The sequence below is a fragment of the Erigeron canadensis genome, chromosome 5 (genome assembly GCF_010389155.1).
Source record: "Erigeron canadensis isolate Cc75 chromosome 5, C_canadensis_v1, whole genome shotgun sequence".
In the NCBI taxonomy this organism is placed as follows: domain Eukaryota; kingdom Viridiplantae; phylum Streptophyta; class Magnoliopsida; order Asterales; family Asteraceae; genus Erigeron; species Erigeron canadensis.
Window position 1 is genome coordinate 29,961,578 of NC_057765.1, and position 22,302 is coordinate 29,983,879.

The following is a 22,302-nucleotide window of genomic DNA, read 5'->3' on the forward strand; positions in this document are numbered from 1 at the left end:
TCGAAAATAAGAGACAAATTTAGCCACAAAATTATAAGGTAAAATTAGCAAGCACGAGTTCATTCATCAGCTAAAATCATCTTTAGTTTAATACGAACTTAAGTTATAACTCGTAAATAAGTAAGCACGAAGTAGACCATAAGTTCGTGATGATGTAAGCACGAAGGTAACATAAGTCAACACGATGTTCGTGTGATGACGTCAGCACGAAGAAGTCATAAGTCTACACGAAGTTTGTGATGACGTCAGCGTGAAGACAATCTGGTTCGTGTAATGACATCAGCACGAAGTAGTAATGAGTTCGTGTGAAGATAGCTGAGTTCGTGCGAAGATAGCTGACTTCGTGCGAAGACATGAGCGCGAAGGTGGTGCAGAAACTGTGATGACGTCAGCACGAAGTAGTTTTGAGTTCGTGATGACGTCAGCACGAGTTTCTTTATTCTGCAGCTTCTAAGTTCGCGTAAAACCCTCGAAACGAACCAAAAACATAACAGGACTTCATAACGCGGCTTTGATACCACATGTTGGAATAAACATGGTTTGATTCAAGGGAAAATACTCACCAGATGATCCTGTGGAATCTGTAAAGGCATTAAACATGTTTGCCATTGATTTCGGGTTCCCAAAACAAGGTGATTGAGTTAGGATGAGATGGGTAATTCGGCTGTGATGTTATGCACGAATTAGAGAGGAGTAAACACACGAATTTGTGTGGGATTATGTGTGTGTGATTAACCTTAACTTAGGGTTAATTACCCTCTATTTATAATGAGAGTAATTACACTTACCACCCTTTAGTAATTACACATTCAACCCCTGTGGTGTTTAATGTGTATACCATTAGTCCTCTTATTTACAATCACCTAATGGGAAACCCTATTCTACGTCTCTAAGAGTAAATACGCTCATCATATATTTACCTAGACATAGGGATTTCATTATCGTCAATTATCATATCAGGAATAATACATGATCAGTGACGGTCACACTAACGTGGTTCCAACACAAGGTACAAATTTTAATGCACCCAATTAGTTTTTACTGACAACTCTAAGGGCTGTCACTAACAAAACCCTAATTTTTATATAGTAATAAATATAAAAGATATAAATAATTAATAATATAAAAGTAATTAAACAAAACATTGATTAAAACATCCAGTGACCTTTTAGATGAAGAGGTTATGAGTTTAAACTTTATTGAAACAAATAGTTTTTCAGGTTGGTTTAAAGGTTTATTGTAATGAAAATTATCGGGTGAACTAGTGACATATTAATGATCCAAATCTGACTTTAAAAAAAAACAGAACATATGACGCATTTTTAGGAATCGGAAGTTTCCAAGTATAGCATGCAATAAACCGGACCACCTTGGGTTTCTTCCTTTTTCACCCTCCCTCCCTCTCTTAATCTCACAAAAACCAACCATAAACATGTTTTGTAGATCAAAGAATCAATCTTATACTCTCGCATCCGTCACACTCTTTGCTATCGTTTTCGTCATCGCAGTTTCTTATGCGTCTAACCGTCTCTCTATCCTTTCTCTTCCTTTTTCACCACCATGGCTATTTCGATGGCCTTCATCGTCATCAAATTTCTCAATTCATTCAATCAATCTCCATCACTCACCGCCACAATCACAAATTTTAAGCCCTAAAACCGCGCTTTACTCCATGTTTGATGTAAGTCTCATCACTCTTGGTAACTTATCTTACTTATTTTTCAATGATAATAACTTCGTACTGTACAATATACATATACTTGATCATAATTGTGTGAAATATTTTTCCTTATTTGAGTTATTTGATTTATTGTTTATTTAATTTTTGGGTGTGAATAGTGTGATTATGATGCGTGTAAAAAACAAAGTGGGAAAATGAATAACGTGGTGAGTAAAATGATCAAGGAGTTAAAAGAAGAAACATTGTTGAGAAGATTGAAGAACAAGAATATTCATGACAAGAAGATAGAGAAAATTGAAGCCGAGCTTAGTAGAGCCAGGGTTTTGATTAGAGACTCCTGGACCAGGATTAATCACAATTGTTCATTGTTTCCTCTGAACGATCATGATTATGTCCCGGATGGGAGTATCTACAGAGATCCCTACATGTTTCATAGGTATGTTCGTAATACATTACAGTTTGAGCTTTTTTTTTATACATATGTGTATGTGTCGGTACTCGGTAGATCGATCACATAATTTACGCACAAAACGCTCGTTGTCACACATAAAGCAAGCTTGCATAATTTGACTTGAGAGACCAAATTTAGAAAATACTACCGGTGCACAAGTTTTATGAAAATTGTGCATACAATTGTCATCTTCTTATTTACTTGCTACAAAACATTCAAAAAAGGGGATTTTGATTTTTCCACTAATAGTTCTTGACATCTTACCGGCACCGCGAACTAATTAATTAATCAAATAATATTTCTTAATAAACAAATTAGAAGATACTAATTGTAGAGCTAGTTTTAAGTTAAGTTATAGTTAAATTATGCAAATATAAAGTGACACATCATATATAGAGTTGTCTGACGTCTAATATCAACCTTTTTGGGCTGCTCATAATACCTTCGTGAATTGTTTATCAAATTTAGGTAAAATGCTATAAAGATTATTTGGTAATATACTGCATGCTAAAACATTTCTCAATTTTAATTTTTTGATGGTCATAATAATTTGCATTGTACTTTGCAAGCTAGGAATGTATTAAATTGATTTCAACAGAAATAACATATACAATCACACAGAGTGAGATAAAGCCTTAATATAGAGAATCAGTAAATAGATAGGTCATTGACAATAATATAATAAAATAAAAAAGAAAATAGAAACAAAAACTAACCCGCATGGTACTTGGTCGTGTTAAATTTAAGGGTTTAGTATCTGGTAACTTTTACACTTTTATCATTAAATGTAACTTTCATTTGGTTCATTGTATGTAACTAACTCGTTAAATTGAACGACTAATGTAAAAGTGTATACGTAGCACACCATATGAGCTGCTACGTAGAAGTTTTTGATCGGTCAATGTAAAAATTAAATTTTACATTAATCTTTCACCTTTTGCAAGTTGGTTACATAAAATAAACCAAATGAAAGTTACATCACACAATAGAAAAATTGTAAAAGTTATTTACACTCCCACATACTTAACCCTAAATTTAATGATGAAAGCTTAGAAAGGTAAATTACATAATGCTATTAGCCTATATATTATTATACCACGTGATTTTTATTTATAAATGTTAACTATTTTATATTTTTGATATATCTACACGAGATAATTAAACCAAATAAAGTTGGTAAAAGTAGTATTTTTAGTCTTGGATTTTATTTAAAAAAACGTCTATACACACCTAACAATTTGACATAAACATTTATTATATGCGGGTATGCTCTTATGTGGGAGTATACATACTTTGACCAGAAAAGTCAAAATACCGTACGAGAAGCTTCAATGTATATGGTGGATGTTTAAACACTCATCATATGGTAAGTATAAATGTATATTCCCTGTATAACAGGTGTTTATAAACCCACCATACGAGAATTATACATTTATACTTACCGTATGATGATTGTTTGGATGTTTATGTCGAATTGAGTGTTTCTATGGCAAGATCTTTTACACAAAAATCATTTACAAAAGAGCCAGCTTTTACACTATAAACAACAAAACTTTTCATTTTAGGTTCTCGGTTTATTAGGTCTCACCGACTTGGATTTAACTTTAGCTTATTTTTGCCGGCCTACTATAATATATATCGATCTTCTTTCTTGGATTTTACATAGTCTTAATTATCATCACGAATTTAGAATAGTAAAAGAACTGAAGTAGTAAAAAATTAAATTGGGTATTAAATAATTGAAAACCGAATAATCAAGTACTTGATTACATATTATACTGTATTCTCCAAGTCATGTAGCATGAAAATAATGTTTTTCTAACTTTGGATGCAATTAATGTCACAAGAATAGTAGTAATAAGATAAGATGCTGGATTCTCGGCTATTAATGTTGCTCCAGTCGATAACTAAAAATACATGTGATATGATGTTGTTGTACAACATAATTAAATAAAAACATTAACATGCATGACAAGATATATATCTCACATGCTTCACTACGAAATGCGTATACTTTGTCGGTTCGTTTTGTGTTTCTCTAAGTTTTTCACATAATATATTTAACCTTCAATGCCTTATAATTAATTTACTATAAATAAAGAAAACATTGTATAGTAAATTGGACAAAGTATGAAATGAAATTATTAGTCTATAAATTAAGAAGGGAATTGAAGTTCTTATAAGTTGTAACATATATCTTACACACTTCACCTGCCAAATTCATGGCGACTAAAAAAGTGTAAGTGTATAGTTTTCAAAATGCATGTAGAACCACCCATAGCATTACTTCACACATAACATTACTTCACACATTAGCTTTCAAAATTTCATCATTTTAAAATATGGTTGTAAAATGCAAAATATTAAGTTTTATCAATTTTCATTTAACACAAATCATGTTTAAACTACTATTTATTATCTAAAATTTAAATACATTAAAAATAAAATTTAAAATAAATTAGTTTACATATAATTAATTAACAATAAAACTAAAAGTAAACTAATAGTAAAATACATTATGGTCTAGTCTATTCTTTTTCATATTCAAAGTATTTTACCTAAATTAGAAAAAGGGTTGTGAATATAGTTTGAGTAATTTTTTTTACCTCTTCCATTATTTTTTTGATTAATTTTATTTTATCATGATATAATCACCATACTAATTCACGTATTATTTCATTTCATAAAACAAACCTAAGTTCGTCACTTTTTTTTTTTCTTTTTTTTTACTTTTGACGTATTCTCAATAGGCCCTATATCTTTTGTGTGATGTTTATGAGAGATATTAACATGTCACTTTCTTTCCATTATATGATACGTTTATGAGGAAGCACAATCTGTCACTTTCTAATTGATGCCATCTACTAATAAGTCCTGTGATATTCTTGTGAACTCGAAGAGGACAAATAATGTCGACAAGACACGTTTTTACGTTTTATATATATGAAACACTATCTTTTAGAAAAACAAGATAAAAAACAGAACAAAGCATAAAAATTTTTGCACATGATATGTCACACGGATCATATTTAAAAAAAAAAAATTACAAATTTTGTTATGTAAGTATCATGTTAAAAATCACCTTAAATCATAGTTTTCATGATATATACACCAAACTGATATTAATAATCATATATAAAAACAACAAATTCACACACACAGGACCAGCGTGATGCTAACCACATTGGGATCGGACTAACTGACATGTCAATGCAAGCATGCGTGGTTCGAGCTCTGCATAATCGCATACTGCTCAATTGGATGTCGCTATGATGTCTCAAACTAATTAACTCGCTGTTAAATAAAAAAAGTTATCAAAAAAAAAAGAAGGATATATGTGTGTTGTGTGATGTGCAGGAGTTATTTACTAATGGAGAAGTTGTTCAAAGTATACATATATGAAGAGGGAGAGCCACCCTTATTTCACACAGGTCCTACAACAAACATTTACTCAATGGAAGGAGTTTTTCTCAACTTTATAGAAAATGACCCTAATTTTCGTATATATGACCCGGATCAAGCTCATGTCTATTTTCTCCCATTTAGTGTGGTCATGATCCTCAATAATCTTTTTGATCCAATGATCCGTGATAAAGCTGTCCTAGAACGCGTTATTGGTGATTATGTGCATACAGTTTCGTCAAGGTATCCTTATTGGAACCGAAGCCTTGGATCAGATCATTTCATGCTTTCTTGCCATGATTGGGTAGGTAATTACTCAAATCCCACTTGAAATATTTTTACTATGTGGATTATGGAAGTGACAAATTTTAGGCTATTTTACATCTAATGGGTCAAATGTCCAAAAAAGAAGCAGAACAAATGGGTTTATAGGGTCTCATTGGCCATTGAAAGTTTGGATTATAGATGTAATACTGTAATACCTTTTTACAGTCATATCTATAACACACAAAAATATATCATTTTCTAAGTCTTTTTAGTATAAGAATTGGATAAAAGGTATTGTAGGTCAACCTGAATGTCCAATTTTTGGCCCAAAACAAAAAGTTACCCAGTTTGACCACTTGCACACTTAGTCTGGCTGCATACTTTACCCTTGTATAAGCTGCAGATGAAAATGGTATCAATCATGTATACAATAGTGATCATTGTAGAAAATCTGTGCAGGACCAACTGCCCGTTGATTACTGTAACTAAAACTTTATCATGATTTTTATAACCAATGCAGGGGCCTAGAGCAACATGGTATGTTCATTCATTATATTTCACTTCAATACGTCTACTATGCAATGCAAATACTTCAGAGTTTTTCAATCCAAGAAAAGATGCATCAATCCCAGAAATCAATCTTCTTAGAAATGAGCCCACTACAATTACCGGAGGTCTGCCAGCATCTAACCGTACAGTCCTAGCGTTCTTTGCAGGCGGTCAATTTCATGGTAAGATTAGGCCACTGCTTTTCCAACACTGGAAAGGTAAAGACAAAGACATACAAATATACGACAGAGTGCCTAAAAATGTATCATATGAAGAAATGATGAAAACAAGCCGATTTTGCATATGTCCTAGTGGATTTGAAGTGGCAAGTCCGCGAATAGTTGAAGCTATCTATGCTGAATGTGTGCCCGTGTTGATTTCTCAACACTATGTTTTACCATTTAGCGATGTTCTTAACTGGGATGCATTTTCAGTCCGAGTGTCAGTGAAGGAAATACCAAATTTGAAGAAGATTTTGTTGGGTATATCAGATGATAAGTATACAAGATTGCAGGAGAATGTTAAGAAAGTACAAAGACATTTTTCGGTGAATTATCCAGCAAAAAGATATGATGTTTATCATATGATTCTACACTCGTTATGGTTAAGACGGCTAAACTTACAGATTTATGGTTGATATATGGATCTTTCCTAGACAAACTAGTATAGTGAATTATCAAGATTTAAGGATGCCTCCAGAAACTAGAAAAGTTAGTGTGACTCCCTCAAAGGGAGATTGTTACAACTTGTATAATTTTGATGTAACAATACAAGTAATTGTTGGGTTATATAACTATTTATCACATCAAATCACAAAGCACGCAACGGAAGACAAGATCTATGCAGTTTAATTAATTAACCAAAGTATAGAATATGTACCTTATAATGGAGAGATTAAAACAATAACAAGGTTTAAATTAACCTCTCTACGATTGCACACTCAACGTTGGAACGTATGTATGCTAGTACTTGATCACGAACTCACAAACCCGTTGTGTATCTCCCTTAATTCGAAAAACCATGAACGGAAACCATATGTTGTTGACTAACAAAACATGACATAATTAATGCTAGCATTAACTATTTTAAGTTCATGTGTAAATGTCGAAAGCTACAAAACCAAAAATTTCTTTTGGTTTGAAGCCACGGTCGAACAAAAGAAAAGGAGAAAGAGGAGAAGTTTTTCTTGTGTGAAGGTATATCAAACCCTTAGATTATAATCCTCTATATATAGGGATATATTTAAGGTTTAATAACTTGGTGACCAAATTTAATCAAAGCCCTAAAAGACTTTTCAAAACCGGCCCCTTTTAAGGAATTAGGGTCCAACACTAATTTCCTAATTTCACATTTAATCCTCCTTCTAATTAATTTAAATACAATTAATTCTTTAACTTATTTAAATTAATTATTTCGTGATCAAACTAATTAATATACTACTTTAATATATTAATTAATAATATAGTTACATTCACGTTGAGGTGTGACCCCGTAAGCTTATATACTTTCCGGACATACGTTCATTTTACGTGATCATATTCTAACAGTAATAAGATCAGATGTATCAGCAAAGCCAGTTTGAATTTTTGAAATCCACAAGTTAAGGTGTGGTGTCTAAAATTAATGAATTGATGTTTTGTGATGAAAAAGTTGCACTTGATGAATAGTCTTAGGTTTTTGCTAAGGCTGTTAATATAAAATATTAAGACTTTGTTAGCGAAAATTCATGTGTGGTTTTTGATGTTTAAAGTATCATTTTTTATACATGTAATAAAATATCAATAATAACTCTTAAGGTTGTCATTAGCATTTTCTGGAAAAAAAAAAAAACTTAAATTATAAAAGGTATATTGTTATTTTAGATTCTGAAAATGTAAGGGCACGTTTAGTTGGAGAAAATGTTTTTAAGTTTTTCATTTCTAATTTTCTAGAAAATGAAATGGTTTTTCATTTCTAAAAAACCCTTAAAAATTTTAAAAGCGCGTTCAAAATAAAAGATGGAGTTTTCATTTTTCCATTTTAGAAAACTAGAAAACATGTTCAAATTCACTTGTTTTCTAATTTTAGGTTTAGAAAATAGAAAAGTGAAAACAAAAACTGAAAAAAACAGTATTCTAATTTTAGTGCAAAAGTTGGAAAAGGGAATTTTCATTTTCTAGGAAAATTTTTCTAAAAAATTACAATTTGAACGCGTTTCCTGTTTTTCATGTTTTTTTAAACTAAACGTACCCTAAATAATGAAGGAAAATTACATTGACAGGCAAATTGATATGTATGTTGGTGAGTTGGTCCATATATAATTTTATTTGGGCCTTTCTTGGGCTACGTAAAATAATTGTGAGAAAAAGTTATGAAGACAGCTAATCCGTCTAATTAAGCAAAGAAGATACCCAACTCCCCTTGTCTTGTCTGTATTCGCATCTTTCTTTTATTACGCGATAAATATAAAATATTTAAAAATTCAAAAATATTAATAAATAAAAAAAAACACATGAAATAAAGGATCGCCCTTTTCCAATCTCCTACGTTTCTGTTCTGTTTTTGGTGTTGAGATTCATTTGTATATGATACATACACATCCAAATACATATACAAATACACACTTGTTATAATTCTAATTCTAATAATAATAATAATAATCATGTCATACGCATACCTTTTTAAGTACATCATTATCGGAGATACCGGTAATTTCCATTCATCATTTTATTGTTCATGATTTCCCCCATATCAAATTTTTATTTTCTATTACAATACAATTGTTTTTTGGTTTATATATGTGTTTATGTATATTAATTAATGGTTATTATGATTGTAAGGTTAGGTGCTCTAATTTGTTTGGTTTTATATGTGAAACTTGATCTTATAATTTGAAGTTTTAGACTCAAATCTATGACAATAAAAAATGTAATCTAGATTAGTAATTAACTGCTTATTTTAAAGGCTTATTCATTATAAGAAAAATATGATATATAACTAGATATGGAATAAGCATATAAATGAGCAATCTTAAACTTTCATAGTCAAAAGTATATTAATAACTTGTTCATCAATGGGATTTTATCACTTCAATGAGTAGTAGAAAATTCACATTGATTCGACATCTTTGTTGGCGCAATGCGGAATCTGAAATTATTATCTCGTTATTAGTGTTATTACGCGTGAGTTCAATATGTTGCTTTAGTTCCATTTATGAACTATGTATCTAACGACTAACCTCAAAAGCAAGTTATAGATTGAAGACATGGTCACATGGCGGGAAGTAATTATAGACATAATATCTTATGTCCCCCCAGGTGTTATAAGGACAATATTATTCAAATTCGTTTTTTAATGTAAATCCGATGAGTTGCCATGATTAAGCTTTCCAACTTAAACCGTATGTCACATTTTTATCCAGCTTGCTGAGGATTTCTATTAGAGCTATGTCGGTTATCAATTTAAAGCTTGAGTGGACTTATCATGGTCAATATCCACTAGTCAACCTTCATAGTCGATATTTCTGAGGGCAGACATGAGATGGAAATATGATTATTAATTTAGAAGCTGTATCATTTGTAGCACATATGGAAATATGTTTCTTTGTGTTTCAAAATTGATAACTACTGCTATCAATGAAACATAAAATATCAGCTGATGTCAATGATCTTTACTATGCAGGGGTTGGAAAATCATGTCTTCTCCTGCAGTTCACAGACAAGCGTTTTCAGCCCGTTCATGATTTAACCATTGGTGTTGAATTTGGTGCTAGAATGATAACCATCGACAACAAACCAATAAAGCTGCAGATTTGGGACACAGTATGTTATTGCCTCTCCCCTCTTCCCTCCTACTGTTCTTGTTTCTTTATTGTTGCACATTTCACTTTTCCTTTTGTGTTCATATCCAGAATTTCGCATATATGTAAGTACTTGTTACGTAAAATGTCAAACTAAGCAGTAACCACTGTCATCAGTGCTCAAAAAAAGGTCCCTTTTTCACTACAATGCACGATGTATCTAGACACTCAAAATGTGCTTATTGCATTTAAATATGCAATAAGTCATTAGCCCTTGAAGTATGCAGTGACTCCTTTTATGTAGTCATTTGAAATTTCATTTAATAACTATTTACCTTTGTGCCTTCCCTTTCTACTATTGGTATTGCAGGCCGGTCAGGAATCATTTAGATCCATAACAAGGTCTTATTACAGAGGCGCTGCTGGTGCACTTCTGGTTTATGACATCACTAGGTATGAATCCATTGTAATGTTTTGAAAGAAGAAAAAATAGTCTGCTGATGTGCATGTAAATTTTTCTTGCACAACTTTATGTTATAACTTATAAGATCTCTAGTTTTATCATTTATGAAGTCCATCATATGGCACAAGATCAATGCTCTTGTGTGTTTAATTTCCTTTCTAATAGAACTAGGGATTTTGGGTATAAGTAAAATATTCTGCAAATATTTGTTTTGTTTGTGTAATCTGTTGAAAATGTATGTTTTAGCTATTTTGTGTTCCATGCAGGAGGGAAACTTTTAATCACCTCGCGAGCTGGTTGGAGGATGCTAGGCAGCATGCAAATGCAAATATGACTGTGATGCTTATTGGTAACAAGTGTGATCTTGCACACAGACGAGCTGTTAGTACAGAAGAAGGTGAACAATTTGCTAAGGAAAACGGTCTAGTCTTCATGGAAGCCTCTGCAAAAACTGCACAGAATGTTGAGGAGGTATTGATTACATCAAGATTATGTATTAATTGACACTCAACTCGACACATTTATAACCTCTTATTCTGGAAATTTTCGATTGTGATTTGTATTTCTTTTTCAGGCATTCATAAACACAGCTGGAACAATTTATAAGAAGATTCAGGATGGAGTTTTTGATGTATCAAATGAGGCATGTGTGATGGTTTTGTTTTTGTTTCTTTTAGTAGAAATGTCTACTTATACGCACAAACACTTTTTGTTGTTTGATGTAGAAGTGACAAAATTAGGAGGGGTGGTCTGTTTGGTTAATAGACTAATAGTTCAAAAAGGGTAGTCTTTTGTCGGGCCGAGTTGACCCGAAACAGCTTTTTAAGAAGATTACTAATTAATTTGTAGATTATCAGTGTCTAATATGATTACCTAGTTTTCTTTCTCAAAAATAATAGCATAATCCTCTGGATATAGTATAGGAAGTGTTTATCTATTAGAATACACTCTGGGCAACCATTGACCCATTTTTCTTTAAGTTAAGTTTATGTATTATCCTTTGAATAAAATATAGGAGGTTTTTATGCATCAGAACACACCCTTTTTTGCATAAGTTAAGTTATGTGTTTGACTTGTTACTGGATAACCATAAATCAAATTGAAATTTCTCCATTTGAGTAAATGAGCTGAAATTGCCACCTCTAATATGATTGCTTTCACAGGGGTCATTAGAAATGCCATCTTGACTTATGAGGCTGATTTATAGAGCAAAAGCACAATTTTATAAAGAAATATGGACACATAGTTGATCCATAAGTTTGAATGTTAAATTGTGTATTCAAGTTACCTAATATGCTCATCTTGGTTAACATTGGTTGTTTCCCCTTTTGGTTTTCACTTATGCAGTCTTATGGGATAAAAGTTGGATACGGTGGCACCTCTGGCCCATCAGGAGGAAGAGACTCCACTGCCCAGTCAGGAGCGTGTTGCAGCTAAAAAGTTAACCAAGTTCATCGCTTGATCCATTCTGGTGTTCTTATCACGATATCTCTACTTTCTCCACCGGTTCAACAATTTATGAATAGCTCTCTTTGATCCTTACCATGTAAATTTGGTGTCTGCTTGAAATCAGATGAACCGGTATATATTGATTTTATCTGCACCATTTGTCCCTTCTAGAATTGGATATTTATGTATTTATTTATTTTGGATACATTATTCATTTATACAATTTCAATGGTTACATTGTATACTACATGTTGCTCGTGCTAGGATGTGTGTTTTTTTGTCCAACATGTTGCTCGTGCTAGGATGTGTGTTTTTTTGTGGAGGAATTGCTAATCATAATAAGGAACAAGTATTTGACAAGGTTATTTGATTGACATACTACAGTTTGGTCACACATTCATGTCAGAGGTGGCAATATCTTAGCCCATATGGTGATATGCGTATGAATTGTTTGATTCGGGAGATATTATGTATTATCTTTTAAAAGGGAATGAGTCGAAAGTATCCCAAACTGTTTTCTCTTTAACACATACAACCTCCTTATTATTTGATATGGAATAATTTAGAATATCAAATGTGTATACCCAACCCGCCCATATTTCCACCTGTAGATGTTGAAACCATGAGACTGATCAATTTAAGCTTTCCTGTCAGTCAAATGCTCGGATGAATGTGGGGTTGCTCTTGATGGAAGTCATGGCCATAAGTTTCCCAACTGCTGTCCATGTCACACAGACGGAATTGGATATTGGGACGTCAATATTGGTCCTTTCAAGATTTAGTAGTTGTACATTGCTTGTGGCATATGGCATCTTTATTGTTTTTCAGCTGACTAACCAGAAGCAAAACTATGCACCCATCAAAGAGGTTTTCACTTCAATAGCGACCCGTTACTATTTAACATGAAAGAATTGTGCAATATATTCGTATTTTACTGAGAAAAAAAGAAAATTCAGGATGGTAGTCCAATTGGGAATCTGGGTGATGAAGAAGCTGCAGACATTTCAAAGTGGGAATCCATGCCATAGACGTTCATTAGCGTTATTCTGCTTCCTATTGTTGGAAATGCAGCAGAACATGCAAGTGCTATCATCTTTGCATTGAAACCTCTTATTTTGGCAATTTCTGATTTGATTTGTATATCTCTCTAAGGCATCCATAAACACAGCTGGAACAATTTATAAGAAGAATCAGGATGGAGTTTTTGATGTATCAAACGAGGCATGTGTTTTTTTGTTCTTTTGTTTTTTTGTAGAAACTTCTATATATATGAACACACACTTTTTGTTGTTTGATGCAGAAGTGGCAAAATTAAGAGAGGTGGACAATTTGGTTAATAGTTCATATAGGGCAATCTTTTGTTGGGTCGAGTTAACCTGAAACAGCTTTTAAACAAAACTACCAAATTCTTTGTAGATAATCAGTGTCTAATATGATAATGTAGTTTTCTTTCTCAAAAGTAATAGCATAATCCTCTGGATAAAGTATTAGAATACACTTTGGGCAACCATTGACCCACTTTCATTTAAGTTAAGTTTATGTGTTAAGTGTTATCCTTTGATTAAAGTATAGGAGAATTTATGTATCAGAATTCAGAATACACATGACCCGTTTTCGCATAAGTTAATTTTATGTGTTTGACCCGTTACTGTAAAACCCATAAATTCAAACTGAAATTGCTACCTCTAATATGACGGTTCTCAAAGGAGTCATTTGAAATGCCATTATGACTTATGAGGCTGATTTATAGAACAAAAGCACAATTTCATAAAGAAATCTGGACACATTGTTGGCCGATAAGTTTCAATGTTGAATTGTTTCTTCAAGCTACCCAGTATACTCATCTCGATTGCCATTGGCTGTTTTCCGTTTTTTTTTTTTACTTGTGCAGTCGTACGGGATAAAAGTTGGATACGGTGGTACCTCTGGCCCATCAGGAGGAAGAGACTCCACTGCCCAGTCAGGAGCGTGTTGCAGCTAAAAAGTTAGCCAAGTTCATCCCTTGATCCATTCTGGTGTTCTTATCAAGATATCTCTACTTTCTCCACCAGTTCAACAATTTAATTATGAATAGCCCTCTTTGATCCTTACCATGTAAATTTGGTGTCTGCTTGTAATCAGATGAACCGGTATATATTGATCTTATCTGCACCATTTGTCCTTTCTTGAATTGGATTTTTATGTATTTATTTATTTTGGATACACTATTCATTTATACAATTCCGATGGTTACATTTCATTCACTTTGATTCAAAGTTTAAGTATCAAGTTATCATTTGTTAGTTCAATGGGTTCAAAATTTACCCAAGCTGCCAAATGACTGAAAATGAGGTTGATGTCGAGTGAACCTGTTCAATGACGCACATATAAGATATTACAAGGTTTTGACATTGTATAGCTATCAACCGTAAGGAAGAAATCATATGAGTCAATCAACTTATAGAATTTTATATAACTGAACTGGTCGATACACATTGAACTGCTCATATTCGTGGTAGCCATAGACTTGCACTTTTGAGAAAAATGTATCAAAATGGTATACACAGAGGATCAATCGATCAAACATTCAAACCACAACATTTAAAAAAAAAAAAATGGTTCTTTGCTTATAATTTCTGTGTTACTTTTTATTTCTTTTCATTTCAGAGTATTGAACTTTAATGACGTGAAAGTGACAAAAACAGTTTGATGGTATTAAATAGACAATCAAACATTACATAGGAGTGCCGGGGGGGTTATTAAAAAATTTGTGTTTTTCAACAAATTTTTCACGATTTTTTCATCCGACTTGATTTTTACATATATTTACATATGATTGGAAACAGTCACATGTAAATCAACATGTAACTTTTAATTCTCAAAGCTCTCATATTGTATATGGTTATATGTTTAACTAAGCTTTTGCTAGAAAAGAATTTTTTTCATTAGACTTAATTAATTTGGCAAATAATACTTACTTGTACCGTACGTACGTACATATTTAAAAAAAGTCATTCTATGATTCTATCATATGATGCATGAATTCCCCTACAACATGCAGATACTAAAAAAAGTAAAATAAAAATAAGCAATTAATATTATAAACATATAATTCTCTTTGTAATTTATAAACAACTGTTCAATCTGGCTGATAATATTAGTGAGTATTTAGTATACATATAGTAATAGTAATTGATATATGAATGTAAAACTCTTTATTTATATATTTGGGTGTTTCATGTGTTGATTTGTATATTTTCTTGGATTGGATTTTAATTATCAAGAGCAGTTCATTTCATGATCTGAAATCTGAATGAACAAGAAGGCATTTCAATTTCCGCATCACGGTTAATGTGTACAAAATGGGTACTATCAACAATTTGAAGATAGTAGGTATCAATTCCCATTTAGATGTAAGTTTTTTCTATATCTTGTGTTGATTTTAGTTTTTCATACCCCACTTTTCTAGGAATTGGGTATAGTTCTCGTTGTTGATTCTAGTTTTTATTTAAAATGGTAACAGTGTGTTAGTGACACACTGTCAAAAAAAAAAACCAGTGTCACGTCATCATTTTACCTGTTAGATAAGGTTAGTTACATAGGATGATAAACAGATATATGAAACACGCAAAGTAAAAACATCTAGCGTAATCTAGTGTGATTTTGTAGGAAGTTTTCTAGTGAGTATGAAAAGTGAAACCTTTTAAATGAGATCATTTTATGCACCATGGACTTTGAGTTTTTTTTATCTGACAGAAAATTTCGCAGATGAAAGCATTAGAAGGAAAGTCAATAATCGAGCTACAAGATGCTAATCGGGCTATACCTGTTTCAACTACAAGAACTATGCCTTTCCTAAAAGTTGGTTCTGAAACTTTTGACAGTAACCGTGCATGGAGAATAATGTTAGCCAGTATAAAGATTGCTTTCTTGTCTGATAAAATAAATTTACTCTTACCTTGTGGTCCTATAGCAATGCTGGTTGATCAACTGACGAATTGTCAAGTGAGTCCTGTTATCAATATTGTTTTCATTTTGTATGAAAGGAAACATTTGTAGCTTTCTTATGTGCAGAGTTCATTTGTTTGTATCTGATATTAGGGTTGGGTCTTCTTGTTGAGCTTATTGGGCATCATACCTTTGGCAGAGCGTTTGAGTTGGGCCACCGAGTAATTATCTACACATTAATATCTTTCATAACTTAGCTTAGTGTAACATTGTGTAAACCAAGTTGGGAAATAGTTTTTGGTAAACCTTTTGATGTTTGAAGAACTAAAATCCACTGAAAGAAAAGTTTCTGAGCACTATTTATAAGTTACAAAGATGATTAATTTATTTAGGATTACGCTTTGACTACCTGGCTTATTTTTGTGCAGGCAACTGGTTTTCTACACCGGACCTACAGGTTTATATTACTAATCGCAACGATCTATTTGTAGTCATTTTCCATGCATATCCATTTTCTTGGTCTCAACACATTGGTAGATTGACTATAGGGTTAAGTGCACAATTATATATCTAAATATAGCCCAAAGTCTATAGTATGTCTCGAACTTTAAATGTGTCTGTTATATGTTTCCAATTTTATAATTTTACTATTGTATGTGACCAAATTTATTTGTAAACTGATGAGGTAACTCCCGACTGCAGTTTATATGTTTGAAAGTAGAATACACACAATATACCTATTTAAAGTTGGATATATACTATAGATGTTGTCCTATCGTTCAATATGTATCTAATTACTTAACCCGTGATTATATTTAGAGGAGGGTTGCTAAATGTGTAAAGTGATTTGCCTTTTCATACTTTTGAGAATATTTATACTTTCCATTTGAAATTGCAGTTGGTAGCCTTCTTAATGCTACTTTTGGCAATGCAACAGAGTTAATAATCTCACTGTTTGCACTAAAGCAAGGCATGTTACGTCTTGTGCAGCAGTCATTACTAGGCTCAGTTTTGTCCAACATGTTGCTCGTGCTAGGATGTGCGCTTTTTTGTGGAGGAATTGCTAATCATAATAAGGAACAACTTTTTAACAAGGTTATTTGATTGGCATACTACAGTTTAGTCACACATTAGTGTGTAGAGGTGGCAACATTTTAGCCCATATGCATATGAGTTGTTTGATTTGGGAGATATCATGTATTATCTTTAAAAGGGAAATGAGCCCAAACTGTTTTCTCTTTAACACATACAACCTCCTTTTTATTTGATAAGGAATAAATCAGAATGTCAAATGTGTTTACCCAACCCGCCCATATTGCCACCTGTAGATTTTGCGTAATTTATAAAACCAAGGGACTCATCAATTTAAGTTTTTCTGTCAGTCAAATGCTCGGATGAATGTGGGATTGCTCTTGATGGCAGTCATGGCCATAAGTTTCCCAACTGCTCTCCATGTCACACAGACAGAATTGGATATTGGGACATCAATATTGGTCCTTTCAAGATTTAGTAGTTGTATATTGCTTGTGGCATATGGCATCTTTATTATTTTTCAGCTGACTAACCATAAGCAAAACTATGCACCCATCAAAGAGGTTCTCACACTTTAATAGCGACCCGTTACAATTTAACGTGAAAGATTTGTACAATATATATTCGTATTTTACTGAGAAGAAAAAGAATTTTCAGGATGGTAGTCCAATTGGGAATCCGGGTGATGAAGAAGCTGCAGATATTTCAAAATGGGAATCAATCATATGGCTTGGCATTTTGACTATTTTAATTTCAGTTCTTTCAGAATATTTGGTCAATGCTATAGAGGTTCAAATCTTGCTTGTTTGATTCTACATTCAGTTTTTAATAATTATTGTAAACACTATCATGTATTTCAGGGTGCGTCTGTTGCGATGGATGTCCCAGTGACGTTCATTAGCGTTATTCTGCTCCCTATTGTTGGAAATGCAGCAGAACATGCAAGTGCTATCATCTTTGCAGTCAAAGACAAACTTGTAAGTGTTGTTCTTACTTTTTATAAATTGTTAAGCCTAAGTTATACGCACTAGTAAATCTTAAAGACTATTAAGTGTCCAAAAATTTCTAAAGATAGGGTATTTCATGATATGTTCGTATCGTAACCCATCATGGTGAAGTTTCAGTGACGGTGTATAAAGATTTAAGGACCATCTATTGTTTTTGCAGGACATTTCTTTAGGAGTGGCGATTGGATCTTCAACACAAATATCCATGTTTGTGGTAAGTTTTTTTTATGTTACAACCATATGTAGATAATTTGTTTTAAAGACGAATTATTTTGGTAATGCATTTGCTCAGGAAAGAACAGTTGAAAGACAAACAATCTGGGATTTGTATTCCTAATCATATCAGTTTTCCTTGTAAATTAACTAATCGATTTTTGCTGTCAATATCAAACCTCAGTAATTCTTAAATACTTCATTTCAAAGAAAATGTCTATCACCACTTATGAAAGTGGGCTAGTAATTCCATGTTTCTTCACCACTTGTTAATGCAGATGCCATTTTGTGTGGTCGTCGGATGGATCATTGGACGCCCAATGGATCTGAATTTTGAAATTTTTGAGACATCAAGTCTTTTTATGACGATTCTGTTAGTAGCCTGCATTTTACAGGTATAACTTTTTTGATCATTTCATTTACAACATTCTGACTTACATAAACTGAAGGATATTGTTTAGCTATTCGCCACATTTCAAAGATACTCCTGAATACCTCGCTACCCTAAAACTCTAAAAGAACTTTTATAGAAAAAGATTTATAAAATAAAACTTTCTATCTCTACACATTGACTCAACTATCACACCTAAAGCTAGTTCATTGTACACATGCAGGAGGGAACATCCAATTACCTCAAAGGACTAATGCTCTTGTTTTGTTATACGATTGTTGCTGCCAGTTTCTATGTACATGTCGATCCTGCATCTATACGTGAGTTGTCACACCTCTTTTCATCAACATGCCATTTGTAGTTAACTAGGTAATATAAAACAACGGATATTCGGATTTAGAATAACTGAATAAGTGGCACTTCTGATCCATTTACTTATGATAGGGTCGATCAAGGTTATGTTTTATCTCTAACTAATTATTTCTAAAAGCATTTAAGGGCTTGGAAGATTTTTGCCTTGGGTCAACCCTATCTGACCCACACCAAAGAATTACCCGTTTTCTCCCCATTAACCAGCAGACCAGTCCAATACGTCACTTGCCACCTCTAGTTATCATAATCAACTATCATAATAGGCGGTGGACACCATTGCCACCGAAGAGAAAAGTTATGGACACAAGTTGGCATTTTTTTTAATAAACTGTTTTTCCATTTCCTCTGTTTGTGCAGAAGACAACCCTCAATATCCATAGTTACAGAATTACATAATCAGACTCCGATGGGTGCACATTGGATATGCATTATTCGCAGAAGCTAGAAGAATGCTTCATTGACGCGTTGGTGGAGTCATGATGCTTTTTCCACAAACCATGGATTCGATTAGATGATAGAGTTTCAGTTTGACCTCCATGATGGCATTGTTTGGAGGAGAAACTATGCGTTTTTGGGATCTGCGTGCTCCTGTAGGATTCCCAAGAAATTCTTCGATTTCTTCCGTGGGTCAACTATTCAATCAAATGATATTGAGCATGTTTCCCATCTCTTCTCGAGAAACAAGTGGGCTATTTCTTTAATGTATGCAGCAGATATTTAGATTTTAGAATTAAATACAACATCATATAAATGTGTTTTTGAGTTAGGAACAAAATTGTGTATGCAACAATGTGATCCAGTACTACTACCTATATCATCTCCTTTAGCTAAGACATATTCAACTGTCATGATCCAAATGCCATATTCCTCACCAACTATTGTATTCTATGTTATCGACTTATTGTGTGTAAAATCCCTATCAATTTGGCTGTAAATGGTTTGATTATCAAGATTGGAATAATACCCTTTTGGGTGATATATATATCCTTCCTTGAATGAACACTTAGCATAGAATTTTTTTTTGAAGGCAGGAGTCTGAAATTGGTGTGCCCATCCCGAGTTCAAATCCAGGTAGTAATGCCTTAAAAGGTATGCTCTATCATGTCCGTCTTGAATGAGTAACACATAACGTATTAAAATAAAAAAGGCCTAGGCTAAAATGCGTTTTAGTACCCTCAACTTGGTTGACTAGGTGTTCTACTACCCTGAATTATTAAAAGTGTAGTATAGTACCCTAGACTTGGTTAACAATGTTTTCTAATACCCTAACTCACTAATCTTAATTTATGTTGTTTATATATACACTGGTTTTCTAAAAAAATATTTTTAAGTTCAAAATTGTAACTTTAAAAAAAGTAATGTTAGAAATGTTGAAACTATATTAACAAAAAGTATAATATTATAAATAACGTATTAAAATAAAAAAATATGGTTCAATATAAAATATTAAGTTTATATATATATTAAATGTTTTTAAAACTATATACTTATATCACAATTTAAAACAAATATAGAACATATTATTGTATTTTATAGGTTAGTTTTTTGTAACTTGATTAATTACATCAATTCATTTTTATTTTATAAACAAATTAAAAAAACTTTAATAAAAAGGTGATTATTTATTTTCAACAAATATTTTTTTGTAATGAAACTACCTAATTATACATATGACTATTAATTTGCAAATATTTAATTGTAATTTCTAGGTTTTTAATAATAATGTAATTTTAATGTCTATTTATTATAATTTTAAAAATATTTTTTTTTTCAAAGTCGATATTTTAAAATTTTATAATCATGTTAAAGATAACATATACTTACTGTCTTTAGTTACTTATGGTTTGTCAAATATATTTTAATATAATATACTAGTTAATTAATTCATATAAATTTTTAAAAGATTAATTAGTGAATCTATAGTAGTAGAAAATCTTGTTAACCAAGTCTATGGTACTATACTATACCTTTAATAATACAAGGTAGTAGAACACCTAATCAACCAACTTGAGGGTACTAAACTACATTTTAGCCTAACCCCTATGATGAAACCCCTAAGAAAAATACCCTGACCTCTTGGTAAAATGGCAATTTCTGGAGTTATCACACTCTTAAAACACATGTGACTATGTGAGTTGTATCTAATGATCAAGTGAAACTCAACATCATGTTCTTTTAAGCTAGACATAATAGTTGGAAGTATTGTTTTTTGCGATGCATTATTTTTACATGGCTTGCAATATTGACATACAATGTGTGCAAACTTGATTCTTGAAGACCCTATATGTGAGGGGAAACTTTTGTATGATGGATAATATGAGTAAAAGATGAATAAGTTATAACTACGTTTGTATGAAGATAGGAAAAATCTTATCTATTAAAATATAAAGTCTTGATTGCTACACAATACAAATCTAAACACTAACATTGTTTTCCTCTTAAGTATGTTAGGGTTTGGTTCTTATTGAGTTTGATTATTATTTTGAGTAAATTACACTTTTTGTCCCTAAAGTTGGCACTATTTTCACTTTTGATCCCTAAACTTTAAAAATTACAATTTTGACCCTAAAGTTTGCCAATTTTTTCAATAATCGTTCTTTGGCCTTAAGGTGTTAAAAAATGGTCGTTAACGTACGCACGTGCTAGACACGTGAGGGCACTAATGTCATTTCACCTTACACCGAGGGACGAAAAGTGAAAAATAGCTACTTAAGGGACGAAAAGTGAAAAAATAGCTACTTGAGGGACGAAAAATGAAAATCATACAAATAAATTTTTCTTCCAAACTTTCTTTTCCGATCATCTTCTCCGATCATTTTTACCGATGAAATTTTCCGACTAGACATTTATTTTTCGATGATACCTAATAAAAACTCGACTTTGAATCCAAATCTAAACCACAAACAAAATCATTTACTCAAATTCATGGCATTCAAAACACAACAATAAAACAAATTATAGTTCAAACATGTCAGTCATCTTTTTTTTTCTTCTAAATTTTGATTTTAATTGAAAGGGGGACGGTGGATGGTGGTGATTCTAGGTGGCGGCAGTGGTTGGTGGTGATTCTAGTCGGTGACGGTTGGTTAGAGGTGACTGACATGTTTGACGGCGATGGTTAGAGGTGACTGTAGATGGCGGTGTTTGGTGGTAATTGTAGGCAGCGGTGGCTGGTGGTGATTGTAGGCGAAGGTGGTTGTTGTTGATTGTAGTGGCGGTGGCTGTTGGTAATTATAGGCGGGGGTGGCCGGAGGTGGCGGTGGGTGGTAGTGGCTTGTGGTGGTTATTGACGGCGGTGCCTCTTAGCGGCGACTGTTGTT

The 22,302-nt window shown here is 32.5% G+C and overlaps 3 protein-coding genes across 3 annotated transcripts; all 3 read left to right on the forward strand.

Moving 5' to 3' along the window:
* The first annotated feature begins 1,291 nt into the window (after positions 1-1,291).
* Positions 1,292-7,160, forward strand: LOC122600844 (probable glycosyltransferase At3g07620). The gene is made up of 4 exons (XM_043773618.1): positions 1,292-1,681; positions 1,840-2,117; positions 5,490-5,838; positions 6,322-7,160. Exons 1-4 carry the CDS (start codon positions 1,433-1,435, stop codon positions 6,985-6,987), a joined length of 1,542 nt encoding a protein of 513 aa, XP_043629553.1. The 5' UTR covers positions 1,292-1,432; the 3' UTR covers positions 6,988-7,160.
* Positions 7,161-8,833: 1,673 nt separating this feature from the next.
* Positions 8,834-12,287, forward strand: LOC122599828 (ras-related protein RABB1c-like). The gene is made up of 6 exons (XM_043772416.1): positions 8,834-9,037; positions 10,011-10,150; positions 10,499-10,581; positions 10,858-11,062; positions 11,166-11,234; positions 11,939-12,287. The coding sequence occupies exons 1-6, from the start codon at positions 8,992-8,994 to the stop codon at positions 12,026-12,028; spliced, it is 633 nt and encodes a 210-aa protein (XP_043628351.1). The 5' UTR covers positions 8,834-8,991; the 3' UTR covers positions 12,029-12,287.
* A 3,094-nt stretch (positions 12,288-15,381) lies between these two features.
* Positions 15,382-18,971, forward strand: LOC122601540 (vacuolar cation/proton exchanger 3-like). Its single transcript, XM_043774294.1, has 11 exons — positions 15,382-15,432; positions 15,788-16,024; positions 16,121-16,188; positions 16,396-16,424; positions 16,866-17,062; positions 17,350-17,562; positions 17,642-17,788; positions 17,860-17,976; positions 18,167-18,220; positions 18,498-18,614; positions 18,834-18,971. The coding sequence occupies exons 1-11, from the start codon at positions 15,382-15,384 to the stop codon at positions 18,969-18,971; spliced, it is 1,368 nt and encodes a 455-aa protein (XP_043630229.1).
* The last annotated feature ends 3,331 nt before the right edge of the window (positions 18,972-22,302 follow it).

Coding starts and splice junctions, on each gene's coding strand:
- LOC122600844 (XM_043773618.1), top strand. CDS start 1,433: ATGTTTTGTAGATCAAAGAATCAATCTTATACTCTCGCATCCGTCACA. Junction 2,118..5,489: donor GATCCCTACATGTTTCATAG/GTATGTTCGTAA, acceptor TGTGATGTGCAG/GAGTTATTTACTAATGGAGA. Junction 5,839..6,321: donor TGCTTTCTTGCCATGATTGG/GTAGGTAATTAC, acceptor TAACCAATGCAG/GGGCCTAGAGCAACATGGTA.
- LOC122599828 (XM_043772416.1), top strand. CDS start 8,992: ATGTCATACGCATACCTTTTTAAGTACATCATTATCGGAGATACCG. Junction 9,038..10,010: donor CATCATTATCGGAGATACCG/GTAATTTCCATT, acceptor TTTACTATGCAG/GGGTTGGAAAATCATGTCTT. Junction 11,063..11,165: donor CTGCACAGAATGTTGAGGAG/GTATTGATTACA, acceptor TTTCTTTTTCAG/GCATTCATAAACACAGCTGG.
- LOC122601540 (XM_043774294.1), top strand. CDS start 15,382: ATGGGTACTATCAACAATTTGAAGATAGTAGGTATCAATTCCCATTTA. Junction 17,789..17,859: donor ATTTGGTCAATGCTATAGAG/GTTCAAATCTTG, acceptor CATGTATTTCAG/GGTGCGTCTGTTGCGATGGA. Junction 18,615..18,833: donor TAGTAGCCTGCATTTTACAG/GTATAACTTTTT, acceptor GTACACATGCAG/GAGGGAACATCCAATTACCT.